Source organism: Notolepis coatsorum, assembly GCF_963971535.1.
Source record: "Notolepis coatsorum genome assembly, chromosome: 7".
In the NCBI taxonomy this organism is placed as follows: Eukaryota; Metazoa; Chordata; class Actinopteri; order Aulopiformes; family Paralepididae; genus Notolepis; species Notolepis coatsorum.
In genome coordinates this window covers 31,731,881-31,758,394 of record NC_140171.1, presented here as the reverse complement: position 1 = coordinate 31,758,394, position 26,514 = coordinate 31,731,881, and the positions used below count along the sequence as shown (strand labels likewise).

General features: G+C 43.6%; 1 protein-coding gene across 1 annotated transcript in view; it reads right to left on the bottom strand.

The window, feature by feature from the left end:
* cntln (centlein, centrosomal protein) overlaps nt 1–26,514 on the bottom strand; it is a gene marked incomplete at its 3' end in the record, with an annotated part of 226,962 nt that overhangs the window by 142,170 nt on the left and 58,278 nt on the right. The window contains exon 8 of the mRNA XM_084318234.1: nt 13,566–13,745. Coding sequence (XP_084174360.1) covers nt 13,566–13,745 — 180 coding nt within the window. The remainder of the gene's footprint in view (nt 1–13,565; nt 13,746–26,514) is intronic.

Genomic DNA, 26,514 nt, shown 5'->3' with positions numbered 1-26,514 from the left:
AAATTGATCTGGGCTTTCACTCACTATGCTACCTGTTGTTCAGGAATTAAACATTTTCGAGACGCATGAGGGACAAAGCAAATCATCGCTGGTGATGATTTCACTTATCTCCAGTTTTGGTTATTTTCTTCTTCTTCCTTTTTTTTTTTTTACTGGGAATGAATGTTTACCCATATGGTTCTCTTATCATGTGAGCCAGTCTGTGTGAGCCACTCTAGGACCTATGAAACACATTGAAAACCCAATGATGATGAGTATGACTTTAAAAATAAAAACACATGGATGTCAATCTGAAAATGAGGCTGTTTTTCTGACTTCCTGAAAAGTTGACTTCCTTTCATCCGACAGCAACAAAATATGGGTGTATAAAACAGTCCTGTTGAGCTATATGCGTGACGCACCAGTCTCACTGCACCCAACTTCATTCAACAGTGTGCTGCCCCAATATTTTTGCCAACAATTCTTCACTTTGTAAAGATTGTGTTTATTGATGATGATTTAGGAATAATCACATTGTATGGGGGTGTCTAAGATCTGTCATATTGGAGAAGGCAAATCATATGTAGCACCCTTCATATTAAAGCAAGTGGTTTAGTAGGCTACATGTCCATAACAAGTAGGGATGCACCGATCCTATATTGATATCGGCCCAGATATGACCGATGAGATATAAAATAGCTAGATCGGGTAGCGGAGACAACATTATACATATTTTTTTTTATAATAAATAACAATTCAGTACATTTATATCTATGAGTTCATTTGTTACATTTTGTTTCACTAAGTTAGGAAAGTAATGTTTTAAGTCAAACCTGATGTTGCCTTGCACAAAATAATGATCCCAGTCTCTTCCACACAGTGAGGCATACAATTAATTGAACAATGGGTATCGGATCGGTACTTGGTATCGGCCAATACCCAAAGCCCAGGTATCTGTATCTGTATCGGGACTGAAAAAGTCGGATCGGTGCATCCCTAATAAGATAACAATAGTAAAGGCAACAATGGTAGGCAGCTATAGAATAATTTCTAAAAGCAAAGCTCTCTTTTGGTCCATATTGCAGTGCAATATGACGTTTTAAAGTGACCTCATCGATACCTTAACACATTCAGCGCCAGAGGTCGATGTGGGCCGTATGGCTGTGTGTGCCAGCACTTTAATGAATGAATGAATGAATGAATGAATGAATGAATGAATGAATGAATGAATGAATGAAAACTTTATTTAACAGATTGCAGAATGGGTACAATACAGTACGGCTCAATACATACAATTGTTAAGGGGATGCAGACCTGAGAAAGACGTTTGTCTTGTTTCCATCAGGGTCCCCCATTTGAATGAATGGGGATACATGCCGGTGTTTGCAGGGCTAAAACCATATTAAATATTATAGCTATGGATATAAAACTATTGCCCATTTGACATAGAGTATCTATTGTTCAATTTGTGAAAAAGAATAAAAAAAATCATCCATACATTCCCGTTTTATACCGTGGTGAATATGAGTATAGTTTTAGAGTAATTCTGTGTAATCCCAGGAAACGCCGCTATGCAGCGTTTAGTGCATTTCACTAGAAACCGTGGCATTCCTCGCCTGGATCAACAATCAATCTGAAATCAACGCTATATTATCGGTATTATGTTTCATCATGCATGCATGAAAGGGTGGGGGGGGGTTGGTTTCTATGCTTCGATCGTCACCAACGGCATACGTTGTGGATAGGGATGTCCCGATCCGATCACGTGATCGGCCCCAAAGATCGGGATCAAAAAAAAATTAAAAAAAAATCTAAAAGAAAACTAAAGTAATGATCATTGAAAAAACACCAGGAACTGTTTGTAAAAATACAGGTGGATGGAGAAAAACTTGAACAAGTGAAGGAGTACATGTACCTTGGAAGCTGGATCAGTGAAGGTGGAAGAGCTAACATGGACATTAAGAGAAGAACCGGAATTATCAGGAAATTATCAGGAAATATCAGGAAGGCAGCAGGTCCGGACGGCATCCCCGGCCGCGTCCTAAAAGTCTGTGCCGACCAACTGGCCCCAGTATTCACTGACATATTTAACCTGTCCTTAGAACAGGCTGTCATCCCCACCTGCCTGAAGAAGTCCACTATTATCCCTGTACCCAAAAAATCCAAGCCTGCTTGCCTCAACGACTACCGCCCTGTAGCTCTCACCTCCATAGCCATGAAGTGCTTTGAGAAGCTAGTAAAGGGCTACATCTGCTCCTCCCTCCCCATCAACATGGACCCCCTGCAATTTGCATACCGCCCCAACAGGTCCACGGAGGACGCCATAGCCCATGTGCTGCACACAGCAGCATCACACCTGGACAAGAGGCAGGGGAACTATGTGAGAATGCTATTCATCGACTACAGCTCGGCATTCAATACCATAGTCCCCTCCATACTCATAGCCAAGCTCAGGGACCTGGGCTTGGGCTATGACCTCTGCCAGTGGGTCTTGGACTTCCTGACTGGCAGACCCCAGGTGGTGAGAGCAGGCAACTGCACCTCCTCATCCATCACCCTCAACATAGGGGCCCCCCAGGGCTGTGTTCTGAGTCCCCTCCTCTACTCCCTGTACACACACGACTGTGTGGCTCAGCAATACAATCATCAAATTTGCTGACGACACAGTGGTGGTGGGCCTGATCTCTGCCAACGACGAGAGGGCCTACCTGGAAGAGGTCAAGGTCCTGGCGGGATGGTGCCAGGAAAACAGCCTCTCCCTGAACGTCAGCAAAACAAAGGAGATGATTGTGGACTTCAGGAGGTCGGGGGTCAAGGACTACAGCCCCCTCAGCATCGACGGGGCACTGGTTGAGAGAGTCAACAGCTTTAAGTACCTCGGAGCCTACATATCCGAGGACTTGACATGGACCACACACATTGACAGTGTTGTGAAGAAGGCACGACAACGCCTCTACTTCCTCAGGCGCCTAAGGAAGTTCCAAGTCAGCCAGAAGATCCTTAAGAACTTCTACTCATGTACAATAGAGAGCATCTTGACCGGCAACATCACCTCCTGGTTTGGGAATAGCACTGCACAAGACCGAAGCAGACTACAAAGAGTGACACGTTCAGCCGAACGCACAATTGGAGGGGGGCTCCCCACCCTCCAGAACATTTACTACAAGCGTTGCAAGGGCAAGGCTAAGAGAATCATTAAAGACTCCAGTCACCCGAACAACTGCCTCTTTGAACTGCTGCGGTCAGGCAAGCGATACCGGAGTCTCAAGGCGAGCACAGAAAGACTCAGAAGAAGCTTCTATCCCCAGGCCATCAGGCTGCTAAACGAACAATGAATGAACACTACACAACAACAACCACCAAACGCACATAGCACACACATCCACACGCACACACTCACTTTAAACAAACACACTGTAGCACCCACTCCACACACTTTATAGCACACACCCACTTTAAACAAACACACTGTAGCACCCACTCCCCACACTTTATATTTATGGATGAAGGATTGCACTACAACTCGTACACCTTACTGTAAATTGTACCTAAAATTGTACCTCATCCCATTTCTGCTTTGCACTAGATAGTACTGTACATTAGTACACTGCATAGTATTGTGTATTGTATATTATATGGTAACTCAGAACATTGTACATATGTCTATACCGAACACTGTGACCTCATTTTTCTTCTTCTAAATTCATGCTATATTATGTTATTATGTTATTTGATACTATCTTGTCTAGCACAGTCTCTGGAGCGTAACAGTAAGAAGCATTTTGTATGAAAGTATTCTGTACTTCTGTATGACAACTATTAAAGAACTTGAACTTGAACTTGCAAAGGGCGCATTCTGGAACCATAAAGAATTATTGAGAAGAAACATAAGTTGGAAAATGAAGACCAGGGCCCTCATTCATCAACGTGTTCTACGCACAGATCTGTGCTTACCCTGTGCGTACGATCAAGAGTGGGATTCATCAATTTCGATTTGAACTTGACTCCGTGCTTACGTCTACGCACAGGTCAGAGCACACTTACCTGACGCCCAGTGGTAGAATATATTATTACAACAAGGAAATGAGCTTCTGTGCATAATAACACTGGCATGTTCTGTACGAACCGTAGTTCATTATAGTTCATTGTAAAATAGCAACAGTAGTGTAATTATGGTCAAAACCCTATAAATAGCATTTGGAATAATAGATCTTTCTCTCAGAATGAATGCAGCATGGTTTATATAGCGTTATCGGAATATACGGGGTGTAGGCTACTGACTGACTGCGCTCCGCGTAGCTTGATTGATTGATTGATTGAAAAGTTTATTAACAGATTGCAGAATGGGTACAGTACAGTACAGCTCAGTACATACAATTGTTAATTGGGGATGCAGACCAGAGAAAGACTTTCGTCTTGTTTACATCAGGGTCCCCCATTTTCAATTCATCATAAATCATAAAGCTCAACTCGTTATTATTTTGCGCAGACCGCAGAAACACGGGAACGTTTTGATTATATTTAAAAGGCTTTACGTTAAACGAAACAAGTGGAATTTCGAAGCTGTAAGCAGAATACAAGTCATATGAATATAGTGTTCTTCCCCCTTTTTACTGTATAAGAAAGAATAGAAAACGCATTGCAATGCCTTTTCCCGTTTTGTTTGATTAATACCCAGGGATTAAAGTTCTCCTCAATTTTATTCCAAATCGCGACGGATTTTCCGTCAATTTTCTACCTGCTGCATATGATTCCTAGAGGCATACAATCTATTTTGATGTCAGTAGTGGGTAGCCTATATAAACAATAATACGAGAGCATATACAAGAACAATGAATCTAACTGCCATGTATGATGTAGCCTGCCTTTCAATACATGAACTTGAATTCCATCATGTTTGTGTGCGGGACTCACAAGGCTGTTGTCACAATGGGTGGTACCGGTACAGTAATAACAGTCTACACAATATCACGATGGACCATGCCATGTAGCCTATATGTTCTATTATGACATGATCTGTGACGACAAATGTTCTAGAATGTTTGATTAAGATATCATACTCTGACAGCATGTCAACAAAAACGCGAACTTGAATCCCATCATCATATTTACATAGTCTGTCCACTATCTGGTGTCATTGCAATGCGTTTTTTATTCTTTCTTATACAGTAAAAAGGGGGAAGAACACTATATCGTGGGTGTTCATATGACTTGTATTCTGCTTACAGCTTCGAAATTCCACTTGTTTCGTTTAACGTAAAGCCTTTTAAATATAATCAAAACGTTCCCGTGTTTCTGCGGTCTGTGCGCAAAATAATAACGAGTTGAGCTACGCGGAGCGCAGTCAGTCAGTACACCCTGTATATTCCGATAACGCTATATAAACCATGCTGCATTCATTCTGAGAGAAAGATCGATTATTCCAAATGCTATTTATAGGGTTTTGACCATAATTACACTACTGTTGCTATTTTACAATGAACTATAATGAATTACGGTTCATACAGAACATGCCAGTGTTGAAACTAATGCACAGAAGCTCATTTCCTTGTTGTAATAATATATTCTACCAACGGGCGCCAGGTACGCATGGTCCGAGCTGTGCGTAAATATAAGCACGAAGTCAAGTTCAAGTTGAAATTGATGAATCCCACACTCTGCTTAGAAATGGTCGTACGCACAGCTTAAGCACATATCTGTGCGTAAATCACGTTGATGAATGAGGGCCCAGGATTTTGGAAACGTATGTTATGTCAGTCTTTTCATACGGAGCAGAAGCATGGACGCTGAATGAAGAGGCAAATAGGATGATACTCTTTTGAAATGTGGACGCTGAGAAAGATGCTGAAGATAACATGGAAGGCTAAGATCAAGAATGAGGAGGTACTGAGAAGAGTGGATATGCAAGGAGGACAGCTGCTGGAGAGGTTGAAAAGTTGTGCGGGCATGTTCTGAGAGGATCCAGCGGGGAGATGTTCAAGAAGGTGGTGATGGGGAAGGTGGATGGAAAGAGAGGAAGTGGAAGACCAAGAAGAGAAGAGGCTGGGTAGACGACGTCTGTGATTGGAGCGCGAGTGAGAGGCAGAGTCACGGAGTTGGAGAGAAGAAGTGGGGACAGAATGGGTTGGAGAGTGATAGGCAACCTTCGGAACGAAGAAGCCACCTAATGATGATGATGCCTGACTAGGAAAACCCGGACCGGACTTTTTAGATCGACGTACAGCCCAAGCCAAAGGGTTTCCAGGATGTGCAATACCGGCCGCAAGGCGTTAGGGGGCGGTATTGGACGTTTGCGATCTCAGACCCATTCCCAATGATAACATTAGGCTCCCTCAATGGATTATGAATGGAAATAGCGAATAAAAGAAATAACGACCAAAACCAGACTTTTCTGGGGTTTGGCGATCAAGCGATGGCGAGTTAACCCAACTTATCTCGGGTCTGGCGTCCAATGTGTTAATGTAGATAAAAGATAATACAGAAAATAATTGTATTCAACAGATTTCTGAAATGGTAATAGATCACTTAGAGATAATGAATGGAAAACAAAGTGCATTCCCTAAAGAGCCATTATGCACAGCGAATTAAAAACACATCATTCCAAAAAGAGACTTGAGACTTGACTTGGACTTGTGACTAAAGACTTGAAACTTTACTTGGACTTATTTCAAGTTTCAAGTTTGTAAGAAAGTAAGTAAGTAAAAAGTTTAAAAAAAAAATTATAATAATAAGAAAGACTTGAGACACAATGTCCTCTAAAGCAGCGGTTCTCAACAGGGGTGCCTAGGCACAATAGGGTGCCTCAGAGAGCTGCCAGGGGTGCCTTGAGATTTCTCAAAAGAAATTCAAAAAATATATATTCTTTTTTTAGGATTAGAGAAAATTATCACTAAAGTGCTATCTGTTGCAGCTGCACTGTTTTCCATGAAAATACCATATTTGGATAAGTTTGACAATTTCTCAAAAACTGAAAACCATTATTTAATAAAACACAGAAAAGGATCACCAAGTTACTCTGGATAAAGAACCCCTTTACAGACAACACTGAGACAAAGCTTCCTGACACATCTCCATCCAAACTCTTGGAAGAACTCATTGAAATCTCATCCGACACCACCTGGAGAGCTGGTTTCAGTGAAGTGCCCCTGGAAACATGTTGGTCTGAGTGTGGAGCTGAGTACCAAGTATCTCATGATGCAGCAGTTAAGGTGTTGATACCATTCAGCGCCACATATCTGTGTGAAGCTGGCTTTTCATCCATGACAGCTCTGAAAACAAAATATAGGGCCAAGTTGAGCCTTGAGGATGACATGCGTGTTGCCTTGTCAAAGATCTCCCCACGTATTGACCGTATTATTAGCCAGCAGCAGCAGCAGACCTCGCATTGAGCTAGAAATGTCCACTGAGTGAACAAGTGCTTTTCTGTATTTATTTATATTTAAAAAAAAATTAATTTGGTGATCCTTTTCTGTATTTTAACATAATACATGATTTTCTGTTTATTTTGTTTGAAATGGTTACACTTATCCAAATATGCAATTGTTATGGAAAACAGTGCAGCTGTAACAGATAGCACTTTAGTGATAATTTTCTGTATTTTTATTAAAAAATATATGCTATTTGATTTACTACTACAAGCAGTGTAATGTCAACAGTACTAAGCCATTTAGACCTGAAACGCCTACTAATAATGCATTATAATTATAGCCTGCATATACACACAAATCTGTTTTCCCGGTTTCAATGGGTTAAATAAACGTTATTTTGAAAGCAAGCATTTTTGTCATCATTGTAGCAAAAAAGACAGGACTGGAAAAGTCTTTATCGTATGTAGGGGTGCCCTGGAATATTTTATTGGACACAGGGGTGCCTTGGCAGCAGAAAGGTTGAGAACCTCTGCCTAAAGCGAATGCAGGGTCCTCTGGGGAAATGGTGGTTTGGCTTAAGATGGCCAAGATGGTCTTTCATTCAAGTACAAAAATGTATAAAAAATAAATGTCTCAAATCTCACTCCAAGGTTTTCTGAAAGGGTGGCAGCCCTGAGACAGACAACATCTGCTTTTGGCATTAGCTTGCTGGTTCCCCGGCTACAAAACATTGATGTTAATGCATCCATTGCATTAACGTTACTGTACAATATTTCATTTTATAATTATATTATATTGTACTTCTATTTTAATTTAGTTTATATTTCATTTTATTTTATTCTACCTTTTATTTTATTCTACCATAATTGTCTGGCCGTTAATGTCGCGCCAAGCGACCAAATCAAATTCCTTGTAAGTGTAAACTACTTGGCAATAAAGACCTTTCTGATTCTGAGTGCACAAGAGAACATCACTCAACACTTGGCTAGTAAACGTTACTGTACGAGAGTGGACAAGAGAACATCACTCAACACTTAGCTAGTTAACGTTACTGTACGAAAGAGGACAAGAGAACATCACTCAACACTTAGCTAGTTAACGTTACTGTACGAGAGTGGACAAGAGAACATCACTCAACAATTAGCTAGTTAACGTTACTGTACGAGAGAGGACAAGAGAACATCACTCAACACTTAGCTAGTTAACGTTACTGTACGAGAGTGGACAAGAGAACATCACTCAACACTTAGCTAGTAAACGTTACTGTACGAGAGTGGACAAGAGAACATCACTCAACACTTAGCTAGTAAACGTTACTGTACGAGAGAGGACAAGAGAACATCACTCAACACTTAGCTAGTTAACGTTACTGTACGAGAGTGGACAAGAGAACATCACTCAACACTTAGCTAGTTAACGTTACTGTACGAGAGTGGACAAGAGAACATCACTCAACACTTAGCTAGTTAACGTTACTGTACGAGAGAGGACAAGAGAACATCACTCAACACTTAGCTAGTTAACGTTACTGTACGAGAGAGGACAAGAGAACATCCCTCAACACTTAGCTAGTTAACGTTACTGTACGAGAGAGGACAAGAGAACATCCCTCAACACTTAGCTAGTTAACGTGACCCCATCAGCGCTCTCCCGCGTTGCCGGTGTTGTCTGTATCTGTGCCTCCAAGTGGAACTTACTGTATTTTCAGATGTTCACATCCATTCTCATAGGGATTTATTTTTGACACCGTTGCCTATTTCTTTAGCTTTCCAACAACTGTCCTTTTGGTCGATTACTTTTGCCATGTTTTAAATCAAACATCCACCGCCGCAGTTGAGAGTATGTCTGGTCGTCAGCTGAACCTCCCACAGTATGTCTGGTCGTCAGCTGAACCTCCCACAGTATGTCTGGTCGTCAGCTGAACTCCCCACAGTATGTCTGGTCGTCAGCTGAACCTCCCACAGTATGTCTGGTCGTCAGCTGAACCTCCCACAGTATGTCTGGTCGTCAGCTGAACCTCCCACAGTATGTCTGGTCGTCAGCTGAACCTCCCACAGTATGTCTGGTCGTCAGCTGAACTTCCCACAGTATGTCTGGTCGTCAGCTGACCTTCCCACAGTATGTCTGGTCGTCAGCTGAACTCCCCACAGTATGTCTGGTCGTCAGCTGAACTGCCCACAGTATGTCTGGTCGTCAGCTGAACCTCCCACAGTATGTCTGGTCGTCAGCTGAACTTCCCACAGTATGTCTGGTCGTCAGCTGAACTTCCCACAGTATGTTTGGTCGTCAGCTGAACCTCCCACAGTATGTCTGGTCGTCAGCTGAACCTCCCACAGTATGTCTGGTCGTCAGCTGAACCTCCCACAGTATGTCTGGTCGTCAGCTGAACTCCCCACAGTATGTCTGGTCGTCAGCTGAACTTCCCACAGTATGTCTGGTCGTCAGCTGACCTTCCCACAGTATGTTTGGTCGTCAGCTGAACGTCCCACAGTATGTCTGGTCGTCAGCTGACCTTCCCACAGTATGTCTGGTCGTCAGCTGAACTTCCCACAGTATGTCTGGTCGTCAGCTGAACTGCCGACAGTATGTCTGGTCGTCAGCTGAACTTCCCACAGTATGTCTGGTCGTCAGCTGAACTTCCCACAGTATGTCTGGTCGTCAGCTGAACCGCCCACAGTATGTCTGGTCGTCAGCTGAACTGCCCACAGTATGTCTGGTCGTCAGCTGAACTTCCCACAGTATGTCTGGTCGTCAGCTGAACTTCCCACAGTATGTCTGGTCGTCAGCTGAACTGCCCACAGTATGTCTGGTCGTCAGTTGAACTTCCCACAGTATGTCTGGTCGTCAGCTGAACTTCCCACAGTATGTCTGGTCATCAGCTGAACTTCCCACAGTATGTCTGGTCGTCAGCTGAACTTCCCACAGTATGTCTGGTCGTCAGCTGAACTTCCCACAGTATGTCTGGTCGTCAGCTGAACTCCCCACAGTATGTCTGGTCGTCAGCTGAACTTCCCACAGTATGTCTGGTCGTCAGCTGAACTGCCCACAGTATGTCTGGTCGTCAGCTGAACTTCCCACAGTATGTCTGGTCGTCAGCTGAACTCCCCACAGTAATCCACAAGAAATGCTGTATGCATTTGTTCAGGGCAGACATTACCTTCATGAGCATCTCATTTGTCTACTCATTTTTACAGTCTATCCTTATTGTTATGTTTAGTCTATGCTTACTGTGGCATGACCTGATGCTTGAGACACTCAGGTGCACGTACAGTGGGACTGTGTGGATCCCACTGATTTATTGTGTGTGTGTGTGTGTGTGTGCGTGCGTGCGTGCGTGTGTGCGTGCGTGCGTGCGTGCGTGTGTGTGCGTGCGCGTGCGTGCGTGTGCGTGTCTGTGCGTGCATCCATGTGTGAGTGTACTGACGCAACCGCGACAGCCATGCCAGGGAGAAACAAACAATGACATTGCAATCCTCATGACCAACAATGTCAACACTATTAATCCCCACAGCAGAAAACGGTGCCATTATCCGTATAAAGCACCCGGACAAAAATGTTCTCCGGGCTATAATGAGGATAGCAGCGGCCATAAATCAAATGATGTGTCCTTGGGTCAGATGGAAGGAGAGAGTCGGGCCATCGAGAAGCATGTCCTGCCAAACTTGTGAGCCGAGTATTGAGGAGATCAAAAGCTGCTTTTTTTGTGTTCATAATGTCCTAGTGAAGCGGTAAATTAGCCAGTGCCTGAGCCCCAGGCATGCGTGAAACCCGCAGCACACGCCGGCCCGAGCACAGCAGGAGGGGTGTGTGTGTGTGTGTGTGTGTGTGTGTGTGTGTGTGTGTGTGTGTGTGACGGGTTGTTAAGGACAAAGGCTGGCAGAAGCTGGGTCAAATCAATCCCATGACTCTCACCTGCCCGCTTCCCCTTCCTCCCTGAATCTCCTGGCTGAAGCTTTGATTATCCCTTATGGGGTAATGGGTGTGCGAGCTCATCATCACCCACTGAAGTTCATTGAGTTAACTGGTAGGAGTAACGGAACGTAGGCCAAGTGCGTCCACATTTTTATAGGATTCTATCACATTTTCATAACAATAGCACCCTGCGCCGTTTTCATTGAGGTTTCTTACAAATTAACGATGCTTTATCTTGTCCTTTATATGCCGATTATCATTAGAATCTTAAATTGTACCATATGTCCCCCTTTAGACAACATATGTAATGCTACCAGCGCACTTTTGTTAAGATAATTAGTTGGCCATTCGCGGTCGCTATACCGAGGTTGCAGTAATAGTTTAACGCTGTTCAGATCACGTCGGAGAATATAGACCCATCCCAGTGACCTGCGACCTGTGCTAACGCTCTTGGGAAATGCAGTGTTGTAGTTCTCAACATTTTCAGCCTTTAATTTTAAACCAATGCTGCCATCTACTGACAACAAGAAAGTGTTGTCTAATCGTCACCTTGAGAGGCACTTCCGTATACAGCGCCGCCCCAAACCCATTCTAGAGATTCCCACTTTTTGCTGGGAGTGGGGCGTGGCCGTATTTGGTCCCAGACAATAAGAGTGGCTGCAATTGGTCACCGTGACGTTAGTAGTAGAAGTAGGAAGAAGAAGTAGTAGAAGTAGACATAATAGTAGAAGTAGAAGTAGTAGTCGTAGAAGTAGTAGTCGTAGTAGAAGCAGTAGAAATTAGAAGTAGAAATAGTAGTAGTAGTAATTAGAAGTAGAAGTAGTAGAAGAAGAAGTAGTAGAAGTAGTAGTAGTAGAAGCAGTAGTGATTAGTAGTAGAAGTAGTAGTAGTAATTAGAAGTAGAAGTAGTAGTAATTAGAAGTAGTAGTAGTAGTAGTAGTAGTAGTAGTAGTAGTAGTAGTAGTAGTAGTAGTAGTAGTAGTAGTAGTAGTAGTAGTAGTAGTAGTAGTTGTAGTAGTAGTAGAAATAGAAATAGTAATTAGTAGTAGAAGTACAGTTTGTTAGATGTTTCTGTAATCAGCCAGTATCACCTCGTCATCTGTGTTCGTGAAGTTTCTGCGTTGTGTTTATTTCTCTCTCTGAAGTCGACCTTCTCATACTGGCTGTACAACTTTGTCATCCCCCTTAATGCAATCTGTAATCATAAGAATTCGACACTGGCAGACGTGGTACCTTTCTTAGAAAAACGTTGTTTATTCCATAAACAAAGCCTCTGTACCAGATGAAAAACAGTTCTGTATTGTCCTTGAAAAGCCTTAGAAGGAACTAAATTCATTATTCTAACGATCTCTCTCCTGTCACCCCGCTCGGTGGTCGTGCGGCCTAGCTGTCCAAAGGCCTTCCCTGTCAGTCGAAGCCAGTGATGTCGTGGCACTCCACCCCCCCCCCCCCCCCCTCCCCGCAAGTCGAATCGTTTCAAAGTCTCTGTCAATGTGTCTGCTTCGTGTCTTTTTCTAACTTATCCCGGTAGAAACTCACATCATAACGTCTTCTCCCTAGCAACGGGGGCCCGCCCCCTATTCTTGTTACTACGTGACGCGCTGCCATGGCAACTGCTCTTCACCTTTAGCATGGTTTATCGATGTCAAACTCTCCCCATAGCTCTCTCTCTGACCAAACCTGCCTGATCTCAGTGCTTAACTTGATTGTTTTTGTTACAAACCTGCTGACGACCTTGGCATTCACACACCCTGCTTGCTACCGTGGAGTAGGGCTGACCCCTATTAGTCGAATAGTCGACTAATCGATCGAAAGGAGCCGTAGTCGACTGCCAACCTCTTAGTCGAATACAAAAAATATATATATATATTATCATTTTTTCTTTTATTTGATAAAAAAATATATAATAATCATCATTCTTTCCAAAAGAAAAGAGGCCTAGAAGCGTGGCTAACGCTAATGGCACGCATACCAGTAGTAGTGGTAATTAGTAGTAGTAGTAGTAGTAGTAATTCGTAGTAGTATTTGTAGTAGTAGTAATAGTAGTGGTAATTAGTAGTAGTAGTAGTAGTAGTAGTAGTAGTAGTAGTAGTAGTAGTAGTAGTAACACACTACACTACTATGGTAGACACACACACACACACACACACACAAAGCATTTCTGCAGAAAGGTCAGAGCTAAAGGTCGCCTGCACTGCAGCACTCTAGAGCAGTTTGGAGTCCAGCGTCTTGTCCGAGGGCATCGATGATGGACACTGTTAGTAGTATTCGTAGTAAAAGAATAAATTGCACAAGAGACTATCCCACCTGTTGTCGCCCAGCCAGGTGATCCACGATGACACTGGGCTTTGGAGTCATCTGTACCCGGAGGTGGGACTCCAGGCCTGGGGCCGTGACCGGGGCCGGGGTTGAGGATGGGATGGAGACCAGGTCAGAGGCAGGGTCTGGCGTCAGTGCTGCTGGGGCGCCCTCCTGCTCAGGCAGCTCCTGTTAAGACATGGGCCAAGACAACACATGACTCACCACACAGAGACCGACTGAGATCAACACAAGGCCTGGCGACACAGGGTTAGGCTCATGTGAGTCCTTCCAAATGCCGTCCACAGGCACTGCTTGTTTTGGATAGATTCACAATAAATCAAATCGAAGGGAGAATAATGACGATGCCTTAAAAGAGTAGAAACCCTTTTAAATGATGACCCCCATGTGACGCTTCCAATCAACATCCAGATGCAGGACGACAGGGGGCAGAGGAGGTTGAATTAAGAGGAAACAGAATCTACATTGTACTACTCCAACATTTTTGGAGTTGGTCCATTGGCAGTGAATTAGTGACATTGTGGGCTCACAGAATGTTTTGGACTTATTAATAGACCTTTTCAATGGGCCCATTTAAAATGTTGATGGTGTCAAGTTTGAGAAGGTCTACATCTAATGCTCTGAATCAGACAATGCACTCATAATAACAATGGGTACCGTCATACCGTCCTATAAGTTGTTCCACTATTCACCGTCTATGGAGCAGCAAGGAGAGACCTGTTCATATTCACAAATCAAAACTGAGATGCAATATTATAGAAACAACCTATGTAAATTGTATTTTAGGGTTGATTCCCTTTTAATTAAAGGGAAATTTAATGAATTATTCATGTATGTGAGGTACGAATGCGGAAGTGCCCGTTTACTTCAATGTGAAAACTTGCCAGCTTGCCAGTAAGCTATAACTACAGGTAAGCTACATGTAAGCTATAACAACAAGTAAGCTAGATGTAAGCTATAACTACAAGTAAGCTAGATGTAAGCTATAACTACATGTAAGCTAGATGTAAGCTATAACTAAATGTAAGCTAGATGTAAGCTATAACAACAAGTAAGCTAGATGTAAGCTATAACAACAAGTAAGCTAGATGTAAGCTATAACAACAAGTAAGCTACATGTAAGCTATAACATGTAAGCTACATGTAAGCTATAACAACAAGTAAGCTACATGTAAGCTATAACAACAAGTAAGCTACATGTAAGCTATAACAACAAGTAAGCTACATGTAAGCTATAACAATGCAGTGGATGTTCTGGTTTACCAAGCTTTCATATTATGGCATTCCTTGTAACAAAAGCAAAGTCATTCAACTTGACAGTAAAATTAAAATAAATCGTCCAATAACATATTTTGGTTCTCCGGAGTGCAGCGACTCGTGTGTTTGGGTTTGGGTTGAGGGCTGGGCCGTTAAACAGTGTAAACCCTGGGTTCTGTGTTGCCTAGCGGGTGACCAGTATACAGATGCGGTGGGACAGCTGTGTACTCGCTCCAGCAGTGAGAAGTGTGTCTCCATTTATCAGTGCCAAGCAGCCGGCTCCATTAGGGGCCCCTGGGCCCTCGGCACACCTTGCCACACTGCTACGCCACCAAAACAAACCGAGGAGACGAGGGCAAAGCTCAGGACGCGCCCACAGAGGAGGTGGTCTTTACCGCGCCATTTGATTTAAACGACTATCCTCATTATAGCCTCTAGACGTGTTGTTGTACTTTATACAAATAATGGGATGGTTTTATGCAATAAAGATGAAATAATATTGATGTTGTTTGATGAAGGGATTCCAGTGTGAGCTTTTCTCCGTCCCAGGGTTTGCTCCAGGGCACACTTGCAAAGGATAACACTCCTGTACAACACACAGGTAATGTCCTCCTCCATTATGAGCTCAAACAAGTCAACTAAGAGTTCACACGTACGTACGGCCACAACAAGTATTGTGTGTTTGTGTGTGTGTGTCAGACCTAAGGTATGCATGCAACCTTTGCTCTATTCATGAATAATCGCGTCCACTAAAACGTATCTACAGTATATATGGTAAATGGATTTATTCAGCGCTTTAATCCAACGCGCTTTACAACTTATGCCTCACATTCACCCATTGACTCAGACATTCACAAACCGACAGCAGTGGCAAGCATGCAAGGTGCTGTTACGACCCTGGCTCAGAGGGAAGCAACATAAGGGCACACAGACACCAATGATCTGTGTTTAAACCAAAAGACTAACTATTATAATATCTAGCACAAACTAACGATCAATGTGGTGTAAGATAGGGAGACACTTGTTCCAACAGTGTCTTCCTGGTAGCAATCTCCGTGCATGTGTGGGTGGGGAAGTGCCTTTGAGCCTGCCAGGCAGGTGTCCAATTAGCAGCAATCAGCTGAAACACAGGACACAGGATTAACCAAAACATGGTACATAACAGGTGCCAACCTGCTCATCGGGAGCAGTTAGGTTAAAGGGAAACTCCAACATTTTGGGAAATTTGCTTATTTAATATCTTCCCTGGAGTTAGACAAGAAGATACATACCTTTTTGTCTCTTTGCATGCATTAGGCTTAGGGAACGCCCGCACCGTTAGCGTAGCTTAGCTTCATCACTGGAAGTGGGTCAGACCTTTACCCTGAAGTTCCCTACAGTCCCCTACAGTCACGAAATACACTCCAAATACAACTCCAAAACGTTCCTGTAAACATGTTGTGACCTGTGTATTTACCACGTGGAGAAATAAAAAATAATTGAATTCGACATTTCCATTGCCGAACCACTGCTCTCTGGGCTCAGTGATTTCACGTCACCAGTGCTACTTTCTAAAGTGAGGCCAGTGTTTGTTTACATTTTCATTTCATTCAAAGGATCCGAAACGATTGAAGTTTATGGATACCATGACTGTGGTAAGTGAAATCACTGAGCCCAGAGAGGAGTGGTTCGGCAAAAAATAGTTCCGAGTATATTTGCTTAGAAAACGTAAATTTCGAATTAAATTCTTTTTTATTTCTCCACGTGGTAATTACACAGGTCATAACATGTTTACAGGAACGTTTTGGAGTTGTATTTGGAGTGTATTTCGTGACTGTAGGGGACTGTAGGGAACTTCAGGGTAAAGGTCTGACCCACTTCCAGTGATGAAGCTAAGCTACGCTAACGGTGCGGGCGTTCCCTAAGCCTAATGCATGCAGAGAGACAAAAAAGGTATGTATCTTCTTGTCTAACTCCAGGGAAGATGTTAAATAAGCTAATTTCCCAAAATGTTGGAGTTTTCCTTTAAGTGTTTTGCTTGAGGACACTTCAACGCGCTGTTAGGGAGCAGCTGGAATCGAACCGGGAACCTTCCAATTGCCAGACGGCCACTCTACCTATTGAGCCAGTATATATTCACAAGTGTATACGAGACTGTAGGCACCTCAGCTATACCATCATGCTGTTTAGTCCCACCTCATCCCTCCCAACCCCTTCATTAAAAAAAAAAGGTGAGGAGGAGAGAGAACAGTTTTACCTCTACCACTTAAACAACTGTTGTTATGTCAACAACATATCTAGCTACTCAACACATCCAGTCACTAGATGGTGACAAGCGGAGGTCTCAGTGTTTCTAGTGCGATAGAAGGCAGTGAGGAGAACCACTCAGGATGTCAACACCTTTTCTTTCCTTTCTTTCCTTTTTTGCGGGTGAGTCCTGATTGCATTATCAGAAACCTGGCATCTGGGCGTGACCTTGTTAACTGCCAGGGTAATCAACTTTAACCAATGGGGAGGAGATGGGGATGATAAATTATTAGCGAGGAAGATTTTGTTCACGTTTTATTAAATTGGCCTGTCAAAGGGGGTCGACCAAATTATCTGGGGCCTCGTTTATTGGAGGCCGGCCATATTGGCGCATCTGTTACAATTATTTATAATTTCCAGGCAGTCAGGAGGACTGACTTGAGTTTTTCGGCATCAACCACATAAAGCAATTTACAAATTAACTGGTGAGGGAGTGTTTGAGTATCTCTCTCTCTCCCTCTCTCTCGCTCTCTCTCGCTCTCTCGCTCTCTCTCTCCCTCTCTCTCCCTCGCTCTCTCCTCGCTCTCTCTCTCCATCCCTCACTCTCTCTCTCTTTCCCTCCCGCTCTCCCTCTCTCTCTCTCTCTCTCCCTCCCTCCCTCCCTCTCTCTCTGTCTCCCTCTCAATCCGCTCTTCACAGAGTTTCAGCCAGCAGAAAACAGAACAAGAGCAAAAGAAAGGGAGGAAGAAAGAGACAGAATAAACTAAACAAAATAAAAAAGATAACAGGCAGCTCCGTGAGGGAGCAAGCAACGAAGAAGGAAAGACAAAGAACGAGCCAGAAGAAGAGAGAGAGAGAGAGCGAGAGAGAGAGAGCGAGAAAGAGAGAGCGAGAAAGAGAGGGGGGGGGAAACAGGTGTACTGCAGTGCCAGTGATATCGCAAAAACGAGAGAGAGAGAGAGAGAGAGAGAGAGAGAGAGAGAGAGAGAGAGAGAGAGAGAGAGGGAGAAGAGGCAGAGGAGGAGGGAGATGAAAAAAAGAAGGAGGAAAAAAAAGGAAAAAATGCGGGTGCTCGGTAATTACCGAACGCGATTAGGTTCTTGGGGGAGCTCGCCTGGCGCTCGTGGCCCTGGCTGGTGAAGCCGTGGAAGGCAGGACCATATGGAAGGAGGCCTGTGATTCTGCTCCCTGAAGCTCGTGACCCGTCTGCTGCAGAGCCCTGGAGCTGAATGTGAAATGAGACTTGCCAGGCCTAATGTTCTACACATGCACCATTTATGCCACAAAACAAATCTGATCACTGTTAATTATGGAGCAGCTATAATCAGGAGGGGCCCCCGCCAATGCGCACGCACAAACACACACACACACACACACACACACACACACACACATGCACGTGTGGCGCACAAAATCACACACACACAGACAGACACACACACACGCATGCATCAGTGGATGGACACGGGCTTGTGAGAGTGTAGGCTGCGGCGTTGGGAGCAAGGTGCACGCCCCCCACCAGCCCAGATGCTGCTTGTATCTGTATTCAGGAGGGTGGCTCTTGGGTCAAAGTGAAGGTAGGTGTAAGTGTGTAAGTATGTGAGTGTGTGTGTGTGTGTGTGTGTGTGTGTGTGTGTGTGTGTGTGTGTGTGTGTGTGTGTGTGTGTGTGTGTTTTTTTTTGTATATAGCACTGGGTCCTCCCACACAGTCAGTTTGACCTGTGTGTGTGTGTGTGTGTGTGTGTGTGTGTGTGTGTGTGTGTGTGTGTGTGTGTGTGTGTGTGTGTGTGTGTGTGTGTGTGCAGCAGCAGCAGCAGCACATGGCTGTGGTTCAGTAATGAGGCGAGCTGTGCTACACAGGGACTCTTATCTAATGAGAGCGATTGAGCTGGTAAAACACACTGCTGGAGACCATGTCATTAACGTGTCTCTGGCCCTGGACGGGGCCCCACTCCAACCACACACGCACACGCCTCAACAACGCTATCTGACGGCGACACGCACACCGAAGGGGGGTGTCCTTGATGAAAAATTTATTTTTAGTTGACAAATAGTCATCATAGGACTTTATCGACCGATCGATTCGTCGTGTTAAAAGGTGCTGTAAGTATTTGTTTGTTCAAATAAGTGGTCTACATGTTAAGATAATAGCTCTACATTCCAACAGCATTCACTGATATACCGTACTTTTCGCACTATAAGCCGTACCTGACTATAAGCCGCAGCAGCTAAATTGAATGATGTGTACATATATAAGCCGCACTGGACTATAAGCCGCAGGTGTTTTAATGTTTAATTACCATATGTAAGGGTTCGTGCACAGAGGGGATTGTCACAATACTGTCGGACAAATAACAAGAATTAACTCATTTACAAGTTGTATTAAGTTTAGCAAATAAGGGAACAGATAAATAACATTTCAATGCAGTAAAAAAAGCTATATTTTCGGGTTTGGTCCACATATAAGCCGCACCGTTATATAAGCCGCAGGGTCGAAAAATGGGGGAAAAAGCCGCGGCTTATAGTCCGAAAAGTACGGTAGAGTGTCTGGTCAGTAACATGCGTCTCTCAGTCCCTCCGCTCTGCAGTAAACACAAAATACACTTTATCCAATCAGGAGAGAGAACTCCTGATTAAAATGATCCGCCAGTGCAGTAAGCAAATCTGATTTCTTGATATAAGTAAAGATATCCATTTACATTTACATTTAGTCATTTAGCTGACGCTTTTATCCAAAGCGACTTACAAGTTCTGTGCGACAAGACAGCAAGAAGGGTATAACTCTATCAGCTGAGTAACAATGTTCATCAAAGTGTTGCGTGTTACAGTGTAGGTTAGTTTATTAGGACAAGTGCATGACAGTAAGGTTAGTCGGGGTTAGATTTTTTTTTTTTTTTTTTTTTTATCATCATTTCAGATAATGGTTGAAGAAGTGAGTCTTTAGTCGACGGCGAAAGATTGGACGGGATTCGGCTGTCCTAACTGGGATGGGTAGTTCATTCCACCATTGTGGGGCAAGGACTGAGAATAGGCGGCTTCTCTTTGATGACCAGGGTTCTCTCTCCTGATTGGATAAGGTGGAATGGACTACCAGGAAAAAGAAGCCTGGGGACTGGGAGACCCATGTTACTGACCAACCACGCTATATCAGTGATGGGTGTCAGACTGTAGAGCTATTTAACACTTATTTTAACAAAAACCAGGGTTCTCTCTCCTGATTGGATAAGGTGGAATGGACTACCAGGAAAAAGAAGCCTGGGGACTGGGAGACCCATGTTACTGACCAACCACGCTATATCAGTGATGGGTGTCAGACTGTAGAGCTATTTAACACTTATTTTAACAAAAATAATACAACTTTAACATCTTTCGACAAATCTGTAAAAGTGTGTTTTCCGCATGCATTATGCCTCAGGACCTCTGCAGGGAACCTGTTTGTCAGCTTGAAGGAGGCCGTCAGAAGAGCTGGTCTGGCTGTTGCCGTTGTTGTTATAGATAAGGTGACGATTTGGTTGGCGGCTATGGAAAAGTTAAAAGAGTGCATATAGATTTTTGATTGCCGAGTGGTATGTTGAGTGTGTGGTTCAGGTTGAGGTCCGGGGGTGAGCGGGGGTGGGGGGGGGTTGGCGAGCGAGTGTCCATGTGTATTGTTTTTAGCTTTTTATTGTGTTTTTTTTTTGTATGGTTGGTTATGTATCTGTCCTGGGCCCCTTTGGATTTGGATCGGATGGTCACGGGGTGGGAGGGTGGGGGCCCTGGTTTGGGGCCTCGGCGGGTCGTGGTGTTAAAGAGGCTGATGCTTTGACTCGCTGGGGCACCAGACTCTGGGTCTTCGAGGGTTGGGGATCGTGGTTGATGGGGGGGGCTCGGGTTGGTCACTGTGCAATCTGTCTCAATTATTGTCTTGTCATGTTGTGTTAAGTTGTTGCATTGGGATGTCTTTTATGTATTATTATTATTATTGTATGGTGATATGTTTGGTGATATGTGTTTGAAAAAATTTAATAAAAAGATTTGATCACAAAAAAAAGATCAGGTGAAAATTTGTTGGACGCGCAATGCTCTTTTATTTAAAGTGTTTGAAATACACCCTAAAAACACAGGATGTGATGTTAAACTGTCCTTTGTGCCAATAGGTGGTGAGCATGGTGTGCCTTGTTTGGGCTGGGTTAGGTCAAATTTCAGTACAAGATCATTTTTCCCCCAACTAACTCAGTTCTATGGAAAAAAACTGGAATCGAACAAAATCTTGGTTGACTAAGAGCAAACCGACGATTCATTAACTAACTGACTAAGAGGAGGCAGCAACATACACATTACTACAGTGGTTAATTGATGCAAAGGTGTTATTATAACAAATCATTTGCTAAATTTGTCATATTCTTTGACTTTTAACTGTCTATTTGCAACCTCTAAGGAAATGGCTTAAAGGGAAGTTTTCAAAGTAAATAATGATGTCATGGTGGATATGTAGATGAAGATTACAGATGTGAGCGTGCTCTTAGGATGTGTTGACAGCATAGCCAATGGAGAGGCATCCCGAGAGGACAAACTAGAAGATCCAGCAACCCATGTCAACACCAAATCCATTAGAGAGAATGATTACTTAACATTGTCTGACTCTTGCTGGTCTTCCGTTGCGTTCTCAACCAATTTCAACTTCAAAAGGCTTCAAAGCACGACTAGAGGTGCGCTGATATAGCAACAGTGTCTGTGTTCATCCAGGCTCCTAAATACTTGCACTGGCTAATTAAACTGTCCTGATTGCTAGAATGACGTCGGATTTAGCACAATATCATTCTTTTCCAGGCGGGGGGGGGGGGGGTTCTGTAGTGTGGCTCCTCTGTGGTCAGACAACGATGATACCAAAAAATTGCAATCTGGCAGCTGAAGCTGGGACTGAATTTTAGACCAGTACCCACAGCAAGAATGTCTGTGAACTCAGAAGTAAATTGAGAAGTGCTCATATATCTGTTCCATAAAATGTGTAGCTCTGCACATAGGACTAGGTCGACCTCTAGAGAGGATTGCGAGGTGCAGCGCCGACGCACCACTTTCGGTCAGAATGTATCGTCAGTGCAGGGACAATAAATTGTATTTAATAAATAAATTGTATTAAATGTATTTAATAATTGTCATGTTGTATTACAGTTTACCTATCACCATTCGAGAATGTCCAACTTTTACTACTTTTAAACTCAGAGCAAAATAAATGGTTTCTAGAACACCAAGCATGAGCCCATATATAGGACCTTTATGGTCTTGGTCCTTTTAGCTTTGTAGCCATGCAGTTGTAAATTATTGTTCTTTTGTTGTAACATGTTTTTATATTACTCTGTTTTTGTATTTTATTTGTTTTATGTTTGGGGACTGATGATGAATATTAGCATCCCTTGCTAAATCCTGTGTATTTACAGTGCATTATATGTATTGTCCATTAATACATGCTGTCCCTTCCAAATAAACAAATAAATGAAATGAAATGCACCTCTACTGGTCAACCAACATCAACAACCATGTCAACACTTTTGCTTTGTATGAAAAACTCCTATTGCTCAGTTCGGAATCCTAGTTCAATAGTGTTAATGCAACTGTCTCTCTCTACTTCATGTCATAACTACTACAACCAGAGTGTGTTTCTCCTGTAAAGACCGGCGCGCTCTACTTTCGGGGAGGAAAAAAAATATATAAGTTTACAACTAAAAGTCATATTCTACACGGAAACCCTCCCAACGTCCGATTGATCTGAATCTGGTTTCCATGGAGCTTCTGAATGAAAATCACATTTCGGTCTCGAACATCCCAAGGTCTCTTCAATAAGTCTGCTTTGTAGCATTACGGTTTCATCCCCTCCGTTGGACGTGCGCTATTAATGATGATGATGATCAAAAGAAACACCTCAGCCTCAGCCAAACACGACCCCGGCATAACAAGGTGTGTTTATGAGAGTGGTGAGAAACTGGCACTTTAATTATACACCTGACAGCTTTTTGATTGGTTAACATTAATAAACAGGCTGGCAGCAGATGTTAAAAACCATCACGCCGTTGCTCGCTGGGTCTCTGGGCTGCCGTGAAAATAGAGAAAAGGAAGAAAAAAGAGTTTGGTCACCTGGGGAGGGTGCAGCTCACATGCTTTCAAAACTTTCATTCAGCATTTCATCCTCCTTTTCTACTTGTTTTCCTTGTGCGCGTGTGTCTGTGTGTGTACGTGTGCGTGTGTATCTGTGTGTGTACGTGTGTATCTGTGTGTGTACGTGTGTATTTCACATACTGTGTATTTCTGTATGTGGCGTAAAACTGGAATTATCTACAGAATGATTTAAAGAGTTGTACAAATATCTTTCAGTTCAAGAACATTTATAAAGAAAGAACAATTAGACTTTATGAAGTTGAGGGGGAATAGCTTTCCCTATGACTATGTTTTCAATTTTTTTCTCATATTATTGTAAATATTGATTGTTATGTAATTGACATACCATCTATTTCTATTGTTTATTTATTGTTTTGAGTAAGGGGCAGGCAAAATAAGATTTTCTTCTCCCTGCCCCTTTTCACTCATGGAATGTGCAAATTGAGAGGTGCTTTTACCAATTTAATTTAATTAAGTGTGTGTGTGTGTGTGTGTGTGTGTGTGTGTGTGTGTGTGTGTGTGTGTGTGTGTGTGTGTGTGTGTGTGTGTGTGTGTGTGTGTGTGTGTGTGTGTGTGTGTGTGTGTGTGTGTGTGTGTGTGCGTGCGTGTGTGTGTGTTTGCAGTGGACATTATTTGTTATTCTGTATGAGAGCATGAGACCCATTTAATCATTAGCGTATGCTGTAAATTTGTCTCATTAATACAACAAATGTATACAGTTTATATATTTTGCATCTATATACAGTGTATCAAATAATGCATGGCGTCTTCATAGCCTATTATGGTTTCCCCAAACTTAAAAAATAAAAATAAAAAAGAAGACCTAAATACCTATCTTCCTCTCACGTGTAGTCGTGGAGTCGGTCAGCACCCGTCCCAGCGCTGATGAGAGAGACTACAGCTTTGTGCTGAACCGCTGCCCGTACAATTAACAACTCACCACTAATTTACAGTGGCACAGGTTCCAGACAGCCTGAGGTCTGCTGCGGCTCCTAATGTTGCTCTTTAATCACAGTGCCGCCCTGACAGAAGCCAAACAAACACCGAGCTACCGTGGATACAATGACAGTCAGCTGGGGAGGTAGTTCGTTATCTCCACAACTAAACATACCAGCCAGCCTGGTTTAGCTTTGCTCGCTTGGTGCCTACTGATCGGGGGGGGGGGGGGGGTATCCCCTGCCTCTCGCTTGTTGTGGCGATGGTTGTGGCCGCCAACCTGGCAACCCAACCTCTCCAACCTGGCAAATGGCGCAGACTGGAGCCCAGTGTGCGGAGTCATGTGGGTGCCGGGTGGTCGGCCAGGCCCTACGGCTAGTGGCGCAGGGCATGGGGCCATCTCCTCTTCCGACTCCCTCTCTGTTTGCAACACACACACACACACACACACACACACACACACACACACACACACACACACACACACACACACACACACACACACACACACACACACACACACACACACACACACACACACACACACACACACACACACACACACACACACACACACACACACACAGTAGGGTTCTTCTCACAGGCTCTAATGGGGTCTCTCTGTGGAATCACAACGATGTGCCTTTGAAACAAATGAAGATGAATCATAGGGAGTTATCCAAATTAGCCTGATTTCAGCCTCTTCCCTCCTCCTGATCTACAGGACCTGCTATGACTGACTACACAACGAACTGTCAGAAGACAGCAATAGACGGGAAACAGACCACGCTAACTAACAGCACACAGTTTGCCCATGAGCCAGTTCTACTTATGAATGAAGTAGCCATGAGGAGAGCCATCATGTATGTACTACTGTATAGCCATGTACCGATGCATGACAAAAATTGTCCCAAAAATAAAATAAATCTCGTGAAATTTCTCATGATCATGATCAAACTAACACAAATAGCCTACTTCCTTTTAAACACTGAAACCTTTACAGTCTGAGAATATATTACAATAAAAAGAAAATGTTAATAGGCTGTTTTCATAGTTCATTTTTGCCGTTCTGCATTGTTTTCATCCGTCATGTTTCTCTGCTAAAGCCTCTCACATGGCGACCAATGAGGTACTGAGCTTCCTTTAGTCAATATTGGGACTAGGGTGATTACAGAAACTCTCGCATACTTCCCTACTCATCGATGACAACTTTTTTATGTTTTCTTTTTTTCTTTCGGTGCCCTAATTTGAACAAAGTGGCCATTCGATTAAGTTACCATACCTACTGCAGGTTCAAGTCCCACCCTAACAGCCTGTTTCAATCATATAAGCGGGACTTTGAGTCAAAGCCTCTAGATGCTGCCAGTGAGGAGTTAACCGGGGCTTTAGACAGGCTATGCAGCCAGTCAATCTTTGTGCGCAGCGTAGAAACACAACACACAATGGGTGTTATTCCTCTCACCCTCCAACCCATCCCTCGCCTTCTCCCCCCACACCCTGGCAGGAGGGAGGGGTGTTCAAAGCTGTCGCTCTGGTCCGTATTCAAATGAGCACTGCGTCCCGGCCCCCCCGGTGCTCCCTCGCGATCAGCACTTTGATCATCTCCATCGGAAAAACTTCCACCAAAATCAAACCTGCCTTACCAACCTCGGCATTAGGATTTAACAGGTGTTCGGGAGGAGGTTGTTACAGAATTTGCGATTACGCGCTGGAATACACTCACACACGCACACACACACAGATATATACACACACACATCCTGTCAGTACAATTATAGAGTAGGAAGCTGAAGGCCCTCCTGACTGACTGCTATACCTCGGGACACCTGATCTGTTCACTTTGATGTCAGTAGGTAAGGAAGTTAAGGAAACAAAGCCGCCAGGCTACATCTACATGTGTTCAGTAAACACTAGTTGAAATCCCGAGCTCGGCTCATATGCACGAGGCGTGTGGTGGTGCTTGTATGCCAGTCTGCCCCAGAAATACTATGGGTTTCCTATATTATGACCTGGGCAGGAAGGGGGGGGGGGGGGGGGGGGCGGAGGGGTGAGGAGGGTGCTATTGGCATTGTGGTAAGATAGACTTGCATACATGCACACACACACACGCGCACATAGGCACACACTTCACTTGCACAGCACAAGTCTGTGTATCTCAGTCTCTCAGTGTAGTATTAATTACTGGGGGAACACAGCATAGCTGTACTTAATTACGGGCTAATTGATCCATTTATATTCCAACGTCGGTCAAATTAACACAGGGTTAAGTGGGACGAAGGCGATTGTAACTCACTTAACATTTGAGCTGATATCTTTCGACTCTTACACGGTCCGGGGGGGCAGCGTGTCGAATTAATACAACCACAATCTGTTTGTACGCAAAGGG